Source organism: Lepisosteus oculatus, chromosome 12, assembly GCF_040954835.1.
Source record: "Lepisosteus oculatus isolate fLepOcu1 chromosome 12, fLepOcu1.hap2, whole genome shotgun sequence".
Classification (NCBI taxonomy): Eukaryota; Metazoa; Chordata; class Actinopteri; order Semionotiformes; family Lepisosteidae; genus Lepisosteus; species Lepisosteus oculatus.
The window spans coordinates 2,907,090-2,927,033 of record NC_090707.1 but is presented as its reverse complement, the minus strand read 5'-3'; the positions used below and the strand labels follow the sequence as shown (position 1 = coordinate 2,927,033).

Here is a 19,944-nt window from a genome sequence, read left to right as displayed (position 1 = left end):
CACACGCAGCCCACATGAGGGCGGCACCCCTGCTGGCCGAGCCGAGGACCGCTTAAGGAGAGCTTCGTCTCCGTCTCCGAGCAGAGCAAAGGCTCATCCTGACAATTCTCGGAGCTCCACCTCCGCAGCTGCACACAGTGTGAGAAAGGGAAGCCGGCTCAGGTTCAGCAGGCGGTCCTCACCGATCTGCGCGGAGTGGCCCCTCCGGGCCATGTTCTTGGCCCTCACGGCCTCCTTGATGCGGTCCACCTCCTGCTGGTAGCGCTTGCGGTCCCTCATGGCGTTCTCCTTGGCCTCCTTCAGTGCAGTCTCCAGGGCCTTGACTCTCTCAGCTGTAGCTCGCAGACGTTTCTCCAGCTTGGGAAGCTCGCAGCGCAGGTCTGCATTGTCACGAACCAGCTGCGCGGAGGAAGGAGAGGGCACAGCGGGGTCTCACACCGTGGGTACAGACGTGTGTGAAGTAAATACAGGCGTCAGCCACTCTTAACACTGCTGCTTCGCCCAGGAGTCTGGCTTGTGTGGCAGCATTGCGCTGTAAGTAAGCTGGTTCACTCAAACTTACAGGTTCCCTTGAACCAGACGCTGCTGTTACCCTTGAGAGTAACATTATTCAGCTGCTCAGTTATTTCCTTGTTTAAACTACTACAGAAAAACAGTTACTGTAGCTGAACCGCCTTTCTACATACATAGGAACACTGATCTGTTCCAGTATGTATACTTTCATGCATGTTTAAAGGTAGGTTGCGCTTTTCATTTTACACAAAGTGTTAGTTGTGTTTATTAGCAAGGCTGTAGTTAAGTGATTCTATATATTTTTAAATAAAGTTCTTTGGAAGAAGAGAAAATCCCACTTTGATGCAGAGGAATAAGTCTGTCCAATTCAGTTCAAAATACTTTATTCAACCACAAGGAAATTTAGCACAGTCTATCATACTATGCATACAACTGAAAACCTGTATGACTTAACAGTTAAATCACAACTACCTTAATAAACATTCATGAATGACAAAAAGTCTTCACTGAGCACCTGAATTAAGAAACCCTTCATGTGTAAATACTGTGCATGCCAATTACAAGAATAAATAAAATATCAAAAAAGAGTCCTACTGTTGCAAAAATGTTATTTTTTGCATCTAAGAGTATCATATTTGCATGTTTCTAATGTGTTAATAATTATTCAAGGTGAATGTATTCTTCATGCATCATTTTATATCATTTATATCATCTCGTGGTTGTTGCAATGGGCTATATGAGCCCTTATCCTGAATAGTAACCTGACTTAACCTGAAATAAGCCAGCCCCCACAAAAACCTTTTTGGGAGAACAGGCTGCACTTGTGCTCTCATACCTGTTTGTGAACCTTTGTAAGCTGCTCCAGGTTGTTCTCAAGAAAGGATATCTTCTGTTTCTGTGCGGCACTCCCGGCTCCATCATCGCAGTCCAGTTCGGCACTCTGTGAGAAGGAAGATCGCTGTTCACACGGGGGATGGCTCACCGAGGCAAGCAAGAGAAAACCCTGAGTGCCCACAGGCACAGAACCATACAGAACTATACAGCTCAAGGACGCCAACATTCATACTGTCTGAGAAAATACGGGGCAGAACTATTGCGTCATCAAAATTAGAATAATTTTAACTTTATATAGCAATTTTCAAATGAACAAATTCTATCACAACATATATTGAGTTTTCAGCTTATTTTTAGGTTTTTTGTGTTGTCAGACGAACAGTGAGGTCAAAACTACAGAGAGGAATCCCTGCCTTGAGTCTGTAACATTTAATAAGGGCAATTACCAAAATGCCTGCAGAAATACACATGAAGGGACTGACAGCAAGAGTTATTACTTTCCCTGGTTAAAAAAAATGAAAACATACTTTCTTGACACGGGTTGTGAGGTCTTGAACAAAAAGTTTTCGAAGGTTGTGGAGTGTCTGGAGCTCTCGGGCCTGTAAAACAAACACAGGAGTTTGAAGATCATTTCAGAAAATGGGCACATCCCTCCAACACTAAGGAAAAATAATCATACCAACAAATCAATGATAACAAAGACCTTAGGGGTACTGAAATTTTCCTGTTGAAAGAGAGGAAATTAAGCTATTGTGCTTTTCTTGCAGTAGATCTAACATTTCCTTAAATCTGCAAGAGTTAGTGATGTTCACTCTTTCTTTTGAGGGTTCTGTGTTTGTGTACTATTTAATTGTATATACAATGAGTGTCCTTGAGATTTGCGTTAAACTTTGTCATTAAATGCCAGCTAATTGGTACCCATCCTATACAATTATACAGCAGGTTTATACAAATGAAGAAATTAGATAAAAAAACATTGATTGGTGGCAGAAAACCTGCAGAGCTGGTATAGCATTCAAAATTAGTTCTCAACCAAAGGTAAAGATTCTAAAAAAAAAACCGTTAAACTTCCTAAGAATAATTTCTAATTCCCTCAAAGACCACACAGATATTGCAAGATTTTAAACCCAATAGCATTCTATTACATAAATATTCCAAATTCACTATGCCTATTTTCCCCAGGAGTCAATAAATACTGGTCAAGTACAAACTCAAAAGTAGCTTTCAGTCCTTTAAAGACCCTGCTGGTATCTGTCCAGTCTGGTCCAGGCCAGGCCTGGAGGGCTGACACAATACTGACGCACTAATTATGTTATCGGAGGGAGCTCTGTTCAAGGCTCTGTAGGGTGAAGTAAGAGCCCTACCTCACACTGGCAACAACATCAGCCCCAACGAGTTATTTTAAAACACAAGACATTCCACAGCTTTTCCTCATACTGTACGTCAGGCTTTCTTACCACTGTTTCCTCCAGACCCTTGAGGTCCTGCTTTGCTTGCTCTCGTTTTTCATTGAGGATGCTGAATGAAAGAAAAAGAGCAACAGGAGCTGTAATAAAAACTGAGTGTCCCTTAGCAGTTATCTTTCTTCCAGTTTTCATTTTTTAAACCGCCGGTTTGATACCTCATATTATCCCTTTATTTCTTTCTCTCAACGGGGAATTACCGCCTGAAATTCCAGATGTGCTTCTCACTCTGTCCCAGGGAGGATAAGCTTCTTTCCTCAATAACACATCTCTGGTGCCATCTGCCTTTTTTGCACACTGTGAGCCCAGCAGAGTTGGCACCAGGTGAAGGGTGCAGTCCTCACTGACAACCCAAAGCCTACAAAACCCATGGGGTCTCACATGTAGGGGTCACAACCTGGGACGGTACCCCCCGGGGTCACAGCCAGCGAGTACTTGGCCAGGCTCCAGTCATTGACGTCAGCGGTACAGGTCTTGCTGCATTTCATGGCTTACACATGTCATGGTATCCTGTTTCCTGCACTTGCACATGCCTTGTCTCCAACTGCTCCTTATCTAACTAAACTCAATTCCTGAGGTACAGGGTACAATGAATCTGAGTTTAAGAAGCTTAGAGCATGCACAGTCACTCACACTGAATTTGCAGAGTTTAATAAGCCTGATCTTCTAGAGCAGTTCCCCAAGGCTACAGCTACACACGGGCAACAAGGGTCGAGCTGCTCCAGTGGCAACAAGAAGAGATTTGTGTAAAAACCTACATCAGGTTCTGCAGCTTCGTGTCCTTCTCCTGCTCCTCCTCCTTGAGCTTCTCGCAGTCCGAGAGCAGCTTGTTATGCTCCAGCTGCAGCTTCTGGTTCAAGCTAAATTGTCAAACAACAGGTGTCACAAAGGAGGAGAAACCTCAAGTTTGGTACTATCTGTACAAATGAGCAAATGCCAGGAGTGGTGCAAACACCACAGCCATGCGCCTCAGGGCCCTGGAGTCTCCTTACTCTTTCAGCTCGTCAATCATTTTCTGCTTCTCCTCGATTTCATCCCGCAGCCTGGACAGCTGTTTCTGGTGACTTTCTCTGTGGCTCTCCATCTGCTGCTCCAGAGTGTTCTGCACATAGAGAAACGGCTCATGTTCAGTTACGAGTGTGTCTGGTCCGCACACAGATTCTGCCTTCAGCAGGCTGTCCAAAGACACCGCCATTCATATTGAAAAGTCACCTCTTGAACGAATAAAACCACCCTCATCAAATATATTGTTTTTAACACTCCTCATGGTTGTGTACAAGCAGTTTTTTTTAAACCAGCAACACATACGATTCAAATTTAACCTCAATATCAAACAGTTCTCAAAAGTAGCAGGCAATGTGCTCCAAATTTATATTCACTACATTTCATTTGCATAAGAACTGTCTGACTATTTTAAAAGCACAAGGGTAAACTTATATTTAGTTTCACTTTCCCACGGAACACAGAATGAAATTAATAATACAACAAACGTACCTTCATCTCCTCTGCGTCCTGCAGCATGCTCATGTGTTTCTTCTCTTTGTCCATCACCGAGACTTCATGCATTTTCTCTGAAAAAATCAAGTATATTTCGTTCTGCATGATCCTTTTCGCACAATGGAGACATTCAAGGGAACCGAGTGGGGACGGCATGGGGCGCACGCACACGCACAACTGAGAGACACTCATGAACTGAACCGATATCACCTTGTGCAGATGAGAGGAACCAGATCACCTGCAGGAACCCCACACCGACACACAGGGAGAACATGCAGACTCCACACAGAAGCCAGAGCCCAGAATCGAACTCAAGACTACCATGACTCCAGAGCTGCAGACAGCATTCATTGCTAGCAGCCACACTTCCACTTTATCCTCACACAATCAGAGCGGAAAAACATATGGATCCTCTAAAGACGACAGCCGAGCTGGTATTCCAACCCCTCGAGGAATATGCTGGATGGGTCTCCAGAGTGCGGCTCCGCTCCCCCGCCTTACCCTGGGCCTGCAGCTTCGTCAGCTCCTCGGTCAGCGCGTCCTGCGTCTCCTCCAGCTGCCTCTTCTTCTGCTCCACGTTCTGCATGTAATCCGTCAGGGACTTGATCTTGGCTTGGTGCTGTGGGAGCAAGCCAGCACACCGAGAACTCAACGCAAGCACATCTTCCCGCCTGAAGAAGTGCTTCCCACCCGCGGCAGCTAACAGGAAGATCGGGATATACCCCAGTCACAAGCCCTGGATTCACTGCAAACCTAAAGTGCGGTCTGCTGCCTTTCAATCAGGCGACAGAGAACTACAGTATATAAAAACTCAAGGTATGACCTGGAGAAAGGCATCAAACTGGCAAAACAAGAAAAGAAGGACAAACTGGAAAAACAGCTTGAGTACGCCTCAAAGCACATGAGACAAGGGTTGCACACTGTCACGAACTACAGGGGCATCACCATCGTTATTTCCTCTGCCGATGCATCTCTACCAGATGATCGATCAGCTGTCTCCTGTATACACAGACATTCTTACCCTCTCTCTTTCTCTGTCAGTCATACCAGGGTGCTTCCAGAAAACCACACTTGTGCCACTGCCCAAGAAGACCAAGGTAACTTGTTAGAACGATTACCGTCCAGTGGCACTCACTCCAGTGGTCATGAAGCTCTGGAAAGACTGGTATTGTCATATATAAACTACCCCAGACTCCGTTGAGCCAGTTCAGTTTACTTGTTGTAAGGTACTGTGGACAATGTGTGGTGTTGTCTGTTGTACTGTGCACATCCTGGGAGAAAGGAGCGTGAAGGAATCCCACTGTACATGTACATGAGAAAATAAACTCCTCTCCCCATCATTCCAGCAAGGATCTAGGTAAAGACAACAGGCAGTGCTGTAACGGCCTGGCTCATGTTTGACGCTTAGGGTTTTTTATAAAAAGTGCATAAAGTGCATAAAGATCAAGGGAAAAAACTAATTTCACAAGGTCATCCCAAAAGTGAAATGATGGTAAAAAAAGCTTCAGCTTTCAGGTTTGTTTCTGTTAATTATGCTCTTTACCTTGAGTGATGACTTCAGCAGCCAAGCACAAGACACACTGCCTGAATTGTCCAGCCTGGGAAAATATCTACAGTACATAACGATCTGGGTCAACAGGCCGTTGTATTTCAGCTGGAGGGTGTTATCAGGTTCAGATGATGTTTCACCAGATAAATACCCTGAGTATCGCAGGGTGATTTTTTTAACAAGTACAAGAGCACAACTCAACATATGTGTTAAGATAACCTGGTGTGCTTGTAGCAAAGCACTAAAACAAAACACATTTGGAGGCATGCGTTCTCCTACAGGAAGTCTATGGTTTAACGAAATCTGCTGGACATACAGAAGCTTAAATCCTCCAAGAAATGATTTAAAGCGAGACACTAGGACGTCACTGCTTGGCTATAACGAGCAGACCCTGCCGAGGCGAAGGGAACAGCTCCTTCGAGCTGCCTGCTGTATATGTCTCCCCCGGATGCTACCTGGGAGATGAGCAGCTGACAGGAGGCCAGCTCCTTCTCGTTGACCTGCATCTTGCGGCTGGTGTCGGCCTGCGAGGTCTCCAGCTGCTTGCAGCGGTTCACCAGCGACTTCACCTCGGACTTCATCTTGCTGATGGCCAGGCGCGCCATGGTGAACTCCTCCTCGATGACGCCGTTCACCTCCGTCATCTGGAAGCATTGTGGGAGAGTCAGACTCGCCTCGAGTGGCGGAGACACTCCAGGGGGTTCTCGGCTTGCTCCAGGCTCAGAACACCAAACAGCACGCTGGAGTGCTTTTCTAAAAAATTAAAACTATCAATTTATACTGAAGGCCCAACAGATCTATTAGATTGGTTAGATTACTTCACAGGTGAATCCACAACTGGAAAATAACCTCCTACATTTATTCTGTACGGACACTTGAGATCAATTAAATACAAAATATGACGTCTTATTCTTATTCCGAGGGTAACAGTAACAGATAATTGTGAATAGGCTGCAGTCTCTTTCTCTACCACAAGAGAGCTCCCTGCCACTTAATTTTTGTCTGTTGACTTTGTTCCTCAATGTCTTTGGACTTCTCACTGTTGGATTTCAGCTCTGTTTTGTCAAAATACAGATTAAAAATACAGATAATTTTGTTGGAATTTGTTACCTTGATTTTTAATAATTTCATGTCTATTACAGTCCAAGATGCTGCACATTTCTGTGAAACACAGAGTGAATTCCCCAGACTGAGCCCGGAAAGCTCAGACAGGACACTTGCCCTGTTACTTTTGTCAACTCTGATGGATGCAACATCTCTAAACCTGACTGCAGAAGCTAATCCAGATCCAGAAGCAATGGCCACATGTGGCCTGATAGCCAGAACTGCAGCAGGGAATGTAGCTTAGACACTTTAATTACCTGTCCTGCACAAAACAGCAGGAAACAAAGAAAAAAACAACCGTCGAGCACTCTAGATTCCTGGCACAGTGGTGCCCACAGAGAGAGCCACAGCCCTCACCACGACCCCTGGCACAGTGGTGTCCACAGAGAGAGCCACAGCCCTCACCACGACCCCTGGCACAGTGGTGTCCACAGAGAGAGCCACAGCCCTCACCACGACCCCTGGCACAGTGGTGTCCACAGAGAGAGCCACAGCCCTCACCACGACCCCTGGCACAGTGGTGTCCACAGAGAGAGCCACAGCCCTCACCACGACCCCTGGCACAGTGGTGTCCACAGAGAGAGCCACAGCCCTCACCACGACCCCTGGCACAGTGGTGTCCACAGAGAGAGCCACAGCCCTCACCACGACCCCTGGCACCTTGGTGCCCACAGAGACTCAAGGCCCTCACCCCTTTGACGTCATTGGTGCCGATGATGGCCCCGATCTCGTTGAGGTCCTTCATGAGGAGGTTGAGGATCTCAGCTGCTCTCTTCTTCTGGTGGTTACTGAGCTCCTGCAGTTGGTGCAGCTCCCGCTGGACTGACAACAGGGAGGTCTGCGGCGCGGTGAACAAAACAACAACAGCAGTGGTTACACAGGTCCGACCCGGGTCCCTCAGGGCTCCAGGCTGGACTTCCACCCAGACTCCTGCTGCCTACTGTGTTTGCTTGTGTTCTGCCTCCTCCAGGTCTCCTGCTTATAAAGACCGAATGATTTGTCTGATATGTCACTTCTCCCTCTAGTGTTCTCTTTGGAAGGCGCTGCTTAATACGCACAAATACTGTAACATCTTGAAGCACCAAAGTGCTCCTGGAGTCAAGAAGATTAAAAACCAGTAAAATGTTCTTGGACTGCACCCCAGAGGAAATGTCAGGGAGGGCAAAGAGCTGTTTCACCATACGACAGTAAGCAGGGAGTTCCTTTCCCACCCTTCAATCTATTCATACTGAAATAACAACACTATACTGGAAGGTTTTTAAAACCAAAATGAATGACATTATGGGACGAAGGAAAGCCACTGTTATTTTCAAAATAAACTTTAAAACATCAAATACAGTTTCTGGCCCCCAAGCGCACACCCTGCTCAGCCTCTGACAGTGCCAGAGGAAATACAAGCACAGGCTGCCCTGACTTCTTCCCAGGCCTCGCAGACCTATCTAACTGACGGTCACCCGAGCGTGCTCTTCCCTGGGAGACCAACGCCACAGCCAGCCACACTCCCCTTACTGTTTTCTGGGCCAGCTCGTCGGCCAGCTGCTCGTTGGCGCGGGTCTTGTCCTCCACCTCCTGGGACTTCTGGTCGTAGTTGACGGCCAGCTCCTCCAGCGCCTGCAGCACCTCCTTCACCTCGTCCTTCGCCGCCTCGTTCTCCATCTGCAGGCGCGTCAGCTCCTCCTGAATCTTCTCGTAGTCCCGCCGGGTGGAGGCCAGGAGCTGCCACAGACACGCACACACAACCACTCTTCGTTTGCGTTATGGACAGCCCCCTCGCACTCTTTTTACTCGAACTGGTCACATCAGTCTGATGTTCCTCCCGGCTCCCCAGTCCCAGGTGTGTCAGGAGGACAGAGTTTCCCTGACTCCTCTCCTTCAGGCTCAGTATACGGCTGACGTGGAGACTGCTGAGCGCTACTGAGCCGGTCAGCACAAACGACAGGAGGCCATTCAGCACATCTAGGTCACTGGTGACTAACTGATCCAAGGATCTCATCCAGCTGCTTCCTGAGAGAAGAGGCTCAGTCGGTAAAGGGAGGCTGCGGTGACCAAGGTCAGTGTGATCCCAACCATGAGGGTTCGGGCCTGGGCTGTGACTCTAGCCCACTGTGGCCAGGATTCTCCAAGCAGTGGCGCACAACTGGCTGAGCACCGCCAGGGGTAGGGTGGGATTGGTCGGCCATGGCTCTCGGCCACACGGCGCCCCCTGCAGCCCACAGCCATCCCTGCAGCGCTTATAGTGGGCCAGAAGATGATTGGCTCTACAGCAGAGCAGGTAGGAGGAGCCTGTCTGCACTTCCTCATTCTCTCTCTGTGAGCAGAGGGGTCGTTGCTGTGGGTCGAGACAAAGTCACAACTGGTGATTCCAGTTGAGGAGGGTGTATGATTAAAAAAAAAAGCGTGAATCTAAATTATTAAAGAAAGTTACTTAAAACTAACAGAACAATTATTACACAGAAGGGAGGAATTAGAAACATTTGCTAGAAAGCCAACTGTGCTCATAAATCAGAAAAATGAACAATCTCTGGGAATGGAAGTGCACTGGCTTGTGCATTATATCCACTAGAGGGAGTAAAACACACAGTAATTGCTTTATTAAAGAAAATGTGCCACCCTCACGTGTTGTAATCATTGTGAAATTAAGGGAATTGACAAAGTGTGTGGCGAGAGCCTGCCACTGTTATCCTTGCTCTGTAAATAACCGATGTGTCGTGTATATGGGTGTGGTGGGTCCTCATGTGATTCTGTCAGGGCTGTGTGTGAAGACCACCGACATCCTTACCCTCCTGGCCACACTGTGATCATCAAGAGCATCGTGGACAGGAGAAACCCCAGGTCTCACTGGAAGTATAACTGCTTCTACTAACTTCGGCTTGCAGGGGTGGCTGAGCCTCTCCCAGCGGGCTCCGGGCTGCAAGGTGGGGTACACCCTGGACGGGACGCCAGTCCATCACAGGGCTGACAGACACACACACACTCACCCTGGACGGGACGCCAGTCCATCACAGGGCTGACAGACACACACGCACTCACCCTGGACGGGACGCCAGTCCATCACAGGGCTGACAGACACACACGCACTCACCCTGGACGGGACGCCAGTCCATCACAGGGCTGACAGACACACACGCACTCACCCTGGACGGGACGCCAGTCCATCACAGGGCTGACAGACACACACGCACTCACCCTGGACGGGACGCCAGTCCATCACAGGGCTGACAGACACACACGCACTCACCCTGGACGGGACGCCAGTCCATCACAGGGCTGACAGACACACACGCACTCACCCTGGACGGGACGCCAGTCCATCACAGGGCTGACAGACACACACGCACTCACCCTGGACGGGACGCCAGTCCATCACAGGGCTGACAGACACACACGCACTCACCCTGGACGGGACGCCAGTCCATCACAGGGCTGACAGACACACACGCACTCACCCTGGACGGGACGCCAGTCCATCACAGGGCTGACAGACACACACACACTCACCCTGGACGGGACGCCAGTCCATCACAGGGCTGACAGACATACACACACTCACCCTGGCGCACCCAGAGGACACCCACCTGAACACGGGAGGAACATACAAACTCCACACAGACAGCACCCCAGGAGCAAAGCTGAGCCCAGAGCCCCTGCACTGCGAGGCAGCAACGCTGACCATTGCGCCACCATGACCCCTCCAATAACTACATATCACTATAAAAAACTCATCCATTCATTCATCTGTTTCAAAAGAAGAGCCCATTTATTTAACTTTTTCCTGTCTCAGGAAGTGCCGGGTGGGGACATCGGGTGTATAACAACTGATGTCTATTTTGTCAAAAGCTTTCACCAAACTCACTAATTACAATTACTAAATTATTTGGCTTGTGCTTTTATTCTTAAAAGTGCATCCATTAATACTGCTGAATATTTTACTGCTCGAGAGTACAGCAGCAGTGTCACATCTCGGGATCTGAACCCACAACCCTCCAGTCCAGAACCCTAAGCACTGCTCAGTCACCTCTGTGTTACTGTTTAATATGAATGTGTCTGAACACAGAGATGCCTCCCGCCTTCGTGAGGCGACACCCAATAATTCAGATTGAAGTGTCTGTGCTGGATTAGCATCAGAACAGCGACTGACGTGCCCAGCCTGAGTGACTGATGTTGGTAGGCGATGGTGTGAGCTGTTATCAATTAGCACAGCTGAGCGGACCTCTCAGTGTCTAGGCACATTTCGCTCCGATTAAATCCGAGGGGATTCTGTCATCTTTTATAAAAACCACAACCCAGTGCACAGCGCTCATTACCTGTTCTTCAGAAGACAGCTCTTAGAAACCCCCGTTTTCACTGACAAGACGGTTAACGGGATTAACAGCCGCTCCCACCTCACCTCCTCCTGGTCCAGCATCTGTTGTTTCAGTTTCTCAGCTAGCTGGCTCTGCTGATTAATCTCATCATCCTGCAGCAAACGGAAGAAACCGCAGCTCGTTTAAGCAAAACGGATCTGGGAGCTGGGAAACGTCATCAGCGAGGCTCCTGGGTACCGGGCAATACTTCGGTTCCATGTTCACACGCACTGAGGCAGGTTTAGTCAGAGGGGCGGCCCCCCCTTCTGCCTCAGGAAGGTAAGAGGGCCGTGAACCTCCAGCAGGGCCAGTCTTAAGAGTTCTCCACCACTGCTTCCCACAACTGGGTTTCACCGAGGAGGAAGTCACATGTTTCAGGAGCTATTAACACCCTCCAGAGTGATCTACAGCACTCCGCAGATCTGCGCTTGTTCAACTGGGTTTGAAGGAATACTAAGAGGTGTGGACAAATTCTGGAAATCGATCATGACAAAAATGATTTAGCTCTTGACATTTTCTTTTATGACTATAATTACAATAACAACAGAACTTTTTTTTAAGGGAAACATATTATCCAATCCATAACTTAATCTGCTGTATGACGTTTTTTTTGTTTGTTTGTTTGTGTTTCTTCCGGGGTTTGACCAAATCAGGAGGGCCTAAAAGCTGTAGGTTTTGGATCCTAAGCCGCCTCCTTTTCCTTCTTGGAAACAGAAACGGTTCGGGCAGAGATGGTGGTATGTCTTTAATTAAAAACTAAAGCTAAACCTTTTCTTTACAGGTTTTGCCCCAATAGTTGAAGCGCATTGCCTTATTGGAAGTTGCGGCAGTGGCAGTGGGATGCTCTCGCAGTGTCGGTTTTATTACTGTGCTTTAGGCACAAGGCGCGTAGGCGCGGTGCGCACCTTGTCGTCCAGCTGTTTGTACAGCTTGCTGATCTCCTCCTCGTACTTCCTCTTCTCCTCCGTGGAGACGAGGGCGATGGACGGAGCCAGGTTGTCGATGATGGGCGTGTTGTCGCACGTCTCCAAGCTCTTCTGCTCCCTCTCGCTGAGCTGCTCATCTTCGGGGACGGCTTCACCTGCGGCACAGTAAACTTCACACTAACCCGCTGGGGAGACTGCGGAACTTTCTGAATAAGCGACAGACGAAAACTCGTCGGAGTTGCTGTGTGCACTTTTTTGTTTTTGTTCCGTTGAGAAGTAGTCGTTTCAGTTCTGAACGGGCAGAGCTGGCTACCCGTAGAGTCTGCAACGAAGATGATATTCTGATCAAGGCGCAAGACACCGTTTCCTCGCAGCACACATGCGGAAAAGATAAATCGCACATAAAAACGAAATAAATCCCACATTAAAGAGGTGACATAAGAAAGTCGCAAGAACAGAGGACGTGGGGAGATAGCTGGCGATGCTCGGCGCAGAGTCAGCTGTGCAATCTGCAAAGCCCACACCGCGTTCTCCGGCGCGTCGTGCATTAATCCTCCTCCCAGCACAGATGTTATTAAGATACAGCGACCCTGAGCCGAGCAGCCAGCCCGGGAGGAAGAAAGAGGATGGGGCCTGACAGCCGCTTATCGGCGCTGAGCAGAAAGTGGATCTGACGGCACTGCACTCTCTATTATTCACGGCCCATTACCGACCGCTCGCTCCTTACGCACCAAAAAAAAAAAGTTCCCCAGCTTATCTGCTGTTTTACTTTAGGAACCTTTAACAGCGCTGGTAGGAGCATGGGGACCGTTGGTGGTCTTGGTACCACTGGCGGTGTCATTTTCAAAACGGATGGGATGGTTTAGCGCGTCTTTTTAAAGGCTGATGAAGGGTGCGCGTCTGTTGTCACCTCCCTCAACAAAAAAATAAATAACGCTTTGATCACGTGTTAAAACCCGTAAATACACCCGCAAGAGAAGCGAATGTCAATCCTTCTTGCAGTGACGCTCAATGCTAAATTGGCCCTAAAGACCGATGCATTTGAATTAGGCCAAAGGCAGCCGGTTTCCACAGCAACGCTGCAGCACAGCGCGGAGATGATGGAAATCCCTGTGCAGCAGACGTCGGGTCGGTGGAGGGGGTCGGGACGCCTTTCCTCACAACCAGGCTGACAGCAGTCCACCCCCCGGGACTGCGAGAGCACAGCGATCACCAGGGAAATACGGCATCCCTCTTTACATCAGAGCCCATCTCTCTTCACTTCCCCTCGGCACCGTAACTCAAAAGTCAAAATGAGAACGGCTAGGATAAGCCCGACGACAAGAAAACCAACAATGGCGCTTTTCTCTCCAAGCAGCGTTAGCGAAATGACAAATAACCCGAGGAAGGGGTAATGAGTAATTGGAAATAACACGGGGTGTTATGTATCCCTCACTGTTACATGGCGGGATTGAAGGCAGTAAACACAGCTGTAGGTCCCTAATCATCTCATAATGAAGTTTTAGAGAGACCTCAAAGAAGTTCTAATCCCCAGAGTTAGTTTTTCAAATTCTAATCTCTCACTGCCCTACACCTGAAATATACTGGCTGTTTTTAACAGTAACACGAAGAATAATCTGCATTCTTGGGTCTGGAACTTTCACTACTGCCTCTCAGACTTTATTCTTCTTCTGAGAGAGTAGACGTGTTTGTCATCTATTACACTCACAATCTGAGCCATTCGCACTGGTGACCTACAATTCCACACCTTTCAATCCCAACCATTGAAGCTACACTTATCTGAAAGAATCTTATTCTGAAAAATAACTTCAAAACAAAACCACAATAATCATTCTGAAAAAAAATCGTTTTTTGCTACACTGATCAGGGGAAATTATTAGCTCCGGCATGAAGCATCACTGCAATTGTTTTTTCTCTGTCCCATCTGGATAAACGTTTCTGTCCAGACTGACAATCTTGTTCTCCATGAGCAGGATCCTGCTCTTTGCTTGTCATTAAAGCAATTTCATCAGCCATACTATCAACTGCATGTTTCAGAATGGATGATGCGCTGTAATAGTTTCTCACTATTTCGAAAGCCTGATCTTTAGTGTAATCCACTGAAATTCTGAAATTTCAAAACTGTGCACAAACCATTAAGACGATGTTTGTCTGCTTGCAGCAGCCTGTCCCATTTATACAGTTATAAGACCTAATGGATTTGGGAAAAAAATCAAACAATGGCTGTAATGTCTATAATAATCTACCCTCCCTCCCAAGTGAAGCTGATGCACAATCTCATCTCCAACCACAGATAATGGACAAGCCCATGTGCTGGGAAGCTGGCTCCTGGTTTATTCAGTTGTTGATCTAAAAAGTAGAAAACGTCGTAGTTGTTTGTGCTTCTATATTCCTGTTGAACAGAGACGACTGCGACAGCACCTGATACAAGTACTCGAAAGCGCTGACAGAGTCCACCCAGAGAACCTCTTCAGAGCGACCAGTGAAACGCACTGTGAGTGCCAACTATGTGGAAGGGCATTTAAAACCAAGAACAGGAGGCACTTCTTTACCCAAAGGGTTGTGGGGGTGGGGAACGAGCTACAAAGCCACGTGGTTGAAGCTGACACTTTGACCTAATTCAAGAAACTACTAAACAGGCCAGACAGGTGCAGCAGCCTCCGTCTGTTCGGAGCCTTCCTGGAGCTCTTCCTTCGTAACGAAGGCCGCTGGTCAGGGGTGAGGGCACAGGGGACTGACTTGCCTTGACCCCGAAAACGTTCAGCGAGAGGAAGGAAACAATCTTACAGGAAACCTCGACACAAATTAACGTACGGCAGGACGCCCCCCACCCCGGATATTAAATGCTGCACTGCATTGTGCGCAGCCTCACACGTGTCCACCGGACACGGATCCCCTCCGCCCTCACCGTTCCTCCAGCGGCTGAGCTCCGTCTCCAGGCGCTGGATCACAGCCTTCAGACTCTTGTTCTTCTCCTTCTCCTTCTCGTACTTCTTCTTCCACTCCTCGGCCGTGAGCTCCAGGTTGAGGGACACCGTGTTCTTGATGGTCTTGGCCCTGCGGGGGGAGAGGAGAGCCCTTCCCATCAGCCCCTCGGCCCCAGACGCCTGACAGCGCGCCCAGCGCTCGGCAGTGACGGCCCACGACTGGCCCACAGGAGGACTGAGAAGAGTTATTGTGACCCAGTCTGAGAGGCCTGTTACTATTATTTTGAAAGGACTCAATCATTTTAATGCATTTTATTTCTGAGGCAGATTCTATAAATGGCTCAGTGTACTTATTGGATACAATACTTCTGAGAATAGGGAGCAAGCAGTCCCTTTAATTAAACAGTATTCATTAAGGGCTGCCTCTCTCTCTCTCTCTCTCTCCACATTAGCTAGGACTAATTAAAACATTCCCTTAACCTTCAACACCCAAAACAATGATAATAGATTTTGGAGAGCTTCTGTCATTAGAAAAATGAAGAGGGATAAAGCCATCCTCATTTAAATAAAGGAGACGTGTGCCATTAGGTACAGCAGTGTATAAAATGAAACCATGTCCATTATCTTGAACAGACCACTCAGAGGAAAATGATACAGTGTAATGTGGAGCTACAGAAACATCAGTCGTGCAGACAAGCAACTGTTCAGTGTGTTCTGTTTGTTCCCTTTCTTGTGTCTACATGAAACAGTCTTGGGAATTTAATGAGCAGGAAGCAGAGGAGCAGAACTTGGCCAAGAAAAAATTTTTTTTTTTTTCATTTCAGTTACTTCACATTACAGGAGAATCTCAGAGAGTGAAAAGAGGCAGGGATCCAGCAGACACTGCATCTAATCTACAGTACTAACAAGAAGCCTGTCTCAAATGTACTTACTGCAAATTAGTGCAAATTCTACTCAGAAACCTGTAGGATTATTACAAAACTCAAATCAACCTGTGCCATGCGTATTCATGTCCAGCACATTGCCTAGAATACAGACAAAAGTCACACGAGGGATTATATGCCTCGGTCAGCAGTAGTGCTGTCCATCTCTCTGGAGGGGGAGGCCATTGGTTTCCTACTCAGATTCCTGGAACAGCTTCTCTGCCAAACTATCTCCCACTCTCACGAGCCTCCTCTCTGGATTGTTAAGACTGCCTGACTCATTCAAGTGACTCACCCCAAGGGCCACAGTACAAAGAACAGATACAGAACCGCGAAAGCCCATACTACAGCATCACAGCACCATGTCTTGATCAATGTGTTCCCATGACCTGGGAGCCCATGACTGCCAGTGTCTTCTGTGTGGCACAGAGCTGGCAGCTGTGGTGAGACAGGATTTTTACTCAGATAGACATGATATTCTTCTCCCATAATGTGTACAGTATTTTGTACTTTTAATCTGGTTCCAGCCTGCAGGAGATGTGTTTTAAGTCACCCTTAAATCAGGAATAAAACTGATAATAATGGGCAATTATTATAACTAAACAAGAGCAACAAATTAAATCTTCCTTCTGTTGAATAGACTTCCATTGTTCATGCGAGTGATTTACTCTCCTTGCTGAGGAATGTACATGGCACATATACGCTTCACTGTCCAATTAAAAGGCACAGCATAAACTGTTACGAAGCGTAGATCAGGACCCTATGCAGACGATAGAATCTGGAAGGGAGTGCAACAGACACGGGGAGGAGATGGGAGGAACTAGGCAGGCTGATGAACAGGGGAGCGTGACGACTGTGCCCTGGTGCTCGGGGGGGGGTGGTCCAGGCGAATGAGTCCAAAACAATCCGAAAGGGGAAACCAGGAAGAAGTCCAAAAGTCCAGTACTGGGTGATCCATCCAAGACAAAACAAGACGAGGTTAAAAACCGGAACGGAACAGGGAATAAAAATGGGACTGACGAGGGCAGGCGCTCTGAGCCCCGGACTCAGCTGGGTCAGGACGCCGGTAGGAGACCTGGGACCTCAAGCCGCGGGTGTAGGGCGACTTGGTGGTAGGCGGGCCTCTGGGCGTCCGTCTTCCAATGCAGAGCCCGGAAAAGAGTAAGCTTCTGGCTTTTAAGGAGGAACAGGATTGGAGGCAGGTGCACTTGATCAAGAAAAATGTGAAAGAGCCGGAGCGCCCTTAAGAGGAGGGAATACAATCGTGACACAAACAAATCTGTCAGAAAGATGATCTAGTCACAGCATTCAGGAAGTAGAGCCAAACAGGGGACTGGCATACGGGAAAAGCAGTATTGTATCTCTGGGCTGTGGCAATAAAAGAAAAATGATTACTGCTTGTTACTGATTCAATGACACCTTCAAACACAGAGTCTGTCTGGTTTTACAGTGGAGGGAAAATAGAGCAGTCCTGCCAGAGTACAGGATACACCTAATTAATGGCACAAATTAATTTAAAGATCCATATGACTGAAGCCATAAAGAGCCAACTAACATACCGTAAGGTGATACATTTCTGATTTAATTATTATGTAGAACATTTGAAACAATTTTAAAAAGAAATTACTTTTCTAAACCACACGACACTGCCATTTTCTTTCTTCATGTGATGAATAAGCAACACATAACAGAGCTATGAATGGCTTATCTTGTTACCAAGAATAAACTGTACAGGGTCTCATATTACTTATGTAGCACTTTTGTGGACACTCCACTCAAAATGCTTTACAGGTAATGGGGATCCCCTCCACCAACTCTCAGTGGGGAGGAGACCAGAGTGATGGAGCCAGTTCAGAGAGGGGGATTATTAGGAGGCCATGATGGGTAAAGGCGAGGGGAGAAATGTGGCCAGGATGCCGGGGTTACACCCCTACTCTTTTTGAGAAACATCCTGGGATTTTTAATGAGCACGGAGAGTCAGGCCCTTTGTCAGGCCAAAGGATGGCCCCTTTTTACAGTACAGTGTCCCCGTCACTATACTGGGGCATTAGGACCCACACAGACCGCAGGGTGAGCGCCCCCTGCTGGCCCCACTAACACCTCTTCCAGCAGCAGCCTTAGTTTTTCCCAGGAGGTCTCCTATCCAGGTACTGGCCAGGCTCACACCTGCTGAGCTCCAGTGGGCTGCCAGCTGGGAGCAGCAGGGAGATGCTTCAGGTGCCTCTGTGAATCCAGGCAGCATGGCTCCTCAGGGGACTCTTGCCTGGAAAGGAAGGTAACCACAGAGGCATGCTCTAATGGTACCTCAGTCTGCAGCCTGCGCTGTGCTACTTTCATCTCTGCTGTTAGCCTGAAGGACTCCCATCTCTCTGGCTGCAGGGTTAGTGGTGTAAGAGTTAACAGTACCTCACCCACTCACCCTTCCACAGCAACGTCCCCAAGAAACCGTGTTCCTCGTCTTACTACAGACTTACTACAGAGAGCAGCCAAAGTGTCATCATATTGCCCTGTTTTCTCTAAAAGGAAAACCTCTCCCTGTGCACAACTACAGATACAGCATGGAGCTCCAGGACTAGGGAAAGGATTCATGTTTAGCCCTGGACAGTATTTAGTAAAAATGCAAAAAGGATAAGCCAAAATCCTAAAACAAGCCACTAGTGTTCTTTAATCCTGCCTGTTTTACAGATGTCTCCATTTTGTTGGCTGAAAAACATCCTTCATATCAGCTGTGACTCCTTCATCATATTTTTATCAACAAATTAATCAAAAACGTTCAAGCATATGTGTTTCTTTTCTTTTCTTTATTTTTTGCTTGCAAATCTCACTAGATGGCAACCACAAAAAAATCACAGTAAGAACTGACCAGAGTGAAAAGGGAAAATGATGACTGATCAGATCGATGATCAGAAGCCGCCCCTCCCCCTGCGATCCTTACTGTACGGACCTGCAGCAGGCTTACAGCTTGTGCGTATTCAGTCCCCGGGGGTGGGGGCTGAGTTCCTCACTCACAGCCCAACAAAAGCCCATTTAAACCTGCTGTGTGCTCATTCTCTGATGTACTGCATCCTAATCACCGGTGCACGTTCACGGGGAAGTAATTTTCTAGTCATTTCCATTCACTAACACTCCGGCTTCTTGCTCGATAAAATCTCAGACTTAATTTCAGGGTGAATCTGAATGCCTCCCCTCTCTCTTTAGTAACTGACTGCCGGAGTGCTGGGCTCCCGGTCAGGAGACGAGCCACCTCTGCAGCACGGTCTGCGTCAGCACACGTCCCTGTCACTGCAGCAGCATAGCCAGAAACCAGGCCGAGCCTGCAGCCCCTGAGCAACACTGGCTGCTTGCTTGGGACTCGAAGCCCCTTCCTTTATAACAGCAGGCTTAGCGTGAGAAATCCAAATAGTTAATGCGATACAGCTAGAAGACAGAGCTACTTTAATTGCTGTATCTACATGAGCAAAAACAACATCCGTGTGCTTCACGGTCTGAAGGAATTCCATTAAATAGGCTGGGCGGTTTGAGAAAGCTTCACCTTGCTGAAAGGCATCCCAGTTCCCAGAGCTGCTGCATATTTCAACAGCCCTGACTCCCCGAGCAGGATGACATAGAGACCCTCTTAACGCTGTACTGAGCAGCTTTTTAAATTTAGAGCACAAAGAAAAATCATAATAGCTTCATATTATCTAGTGGCAAACCAGAACTTTCAAAATACAGTATATGACCTAAATCTCAATTGCCGATTTAATCAAAAGAGGCCCTGTTTATTGCATTTGTATTGAAGGACAGTGAGACATCCTTTAAATCAGATGACATTTACACTGATCAGGTTACACATCACAGCATAGGCCTACTGCTGGTCCGTGAC

The 19,944-nt window shown here is 47.7% G+C and overlaps 1 protein-coding gene across 1 annotated transcript in view; it reads right to left on the bottom strand.

Moving 5' to 3' along the window:
* The window catches only part of kif5c (kinesin family member 5C), a 50,161-nt gene that overhangs the window by 7,917 nt on the left and 22,300 nt on the right, over window positions 1–19,944 (bottom strand). Inside the window, exons 11-24 of the mRNA XM_069196235.1 lie at window positions 15,138–15,286; window positions 12,209–12,384; window positions 11,348–11,416; window positions 8,470–8,676; window positions 7,652–7,798; window positions 6,312–6,500; window positions 4,809–4,926; window positions 4,305–4,381; window positions 3,803–3,912; window positions 3,569–3,670; window positions 2,805–2,865; window positions 1,875–1,946; window positions 1,349–1,453; window positions 183–399 (exon numbers count right to left, since the gene is read on the bottom strand). Of these exons, the coding sequence (XP_069052336.1) occupies window positions 183–399; window positions 1,349–1,453; window positions 1,875–1,946; window positions 2,805–2,865; window positions 3,569–3,670; window positions 3,803–3,912; window positions 4,305–4,381; window positions 4,809–4,926; window positions 6,312–6,500; window positions 7,652–7,798; window positions 8,470–8,676; window positions 11,348–11,416; window positions 12,209–12,384; window positions 15,138–15,286 (1,799 nt within the window). The remainder of the gene's footprint in view (window positions 1–182; window positions 400–1,348; window positions 1,454–1,874; window positions 1,947–2,804; window positions 2,866–3,568; window positions 3,671–3,802; window positions 3,913–4,304; window positions 4,382–4,808; window positions 4,927–6,311; window positions 6,501–7,651; window positions 7,799–8,469; window positions 8,677–11,347; window positions 11,417–12,208; window positions 12,385–15,137; window positions 15,287–19,944) is intronic.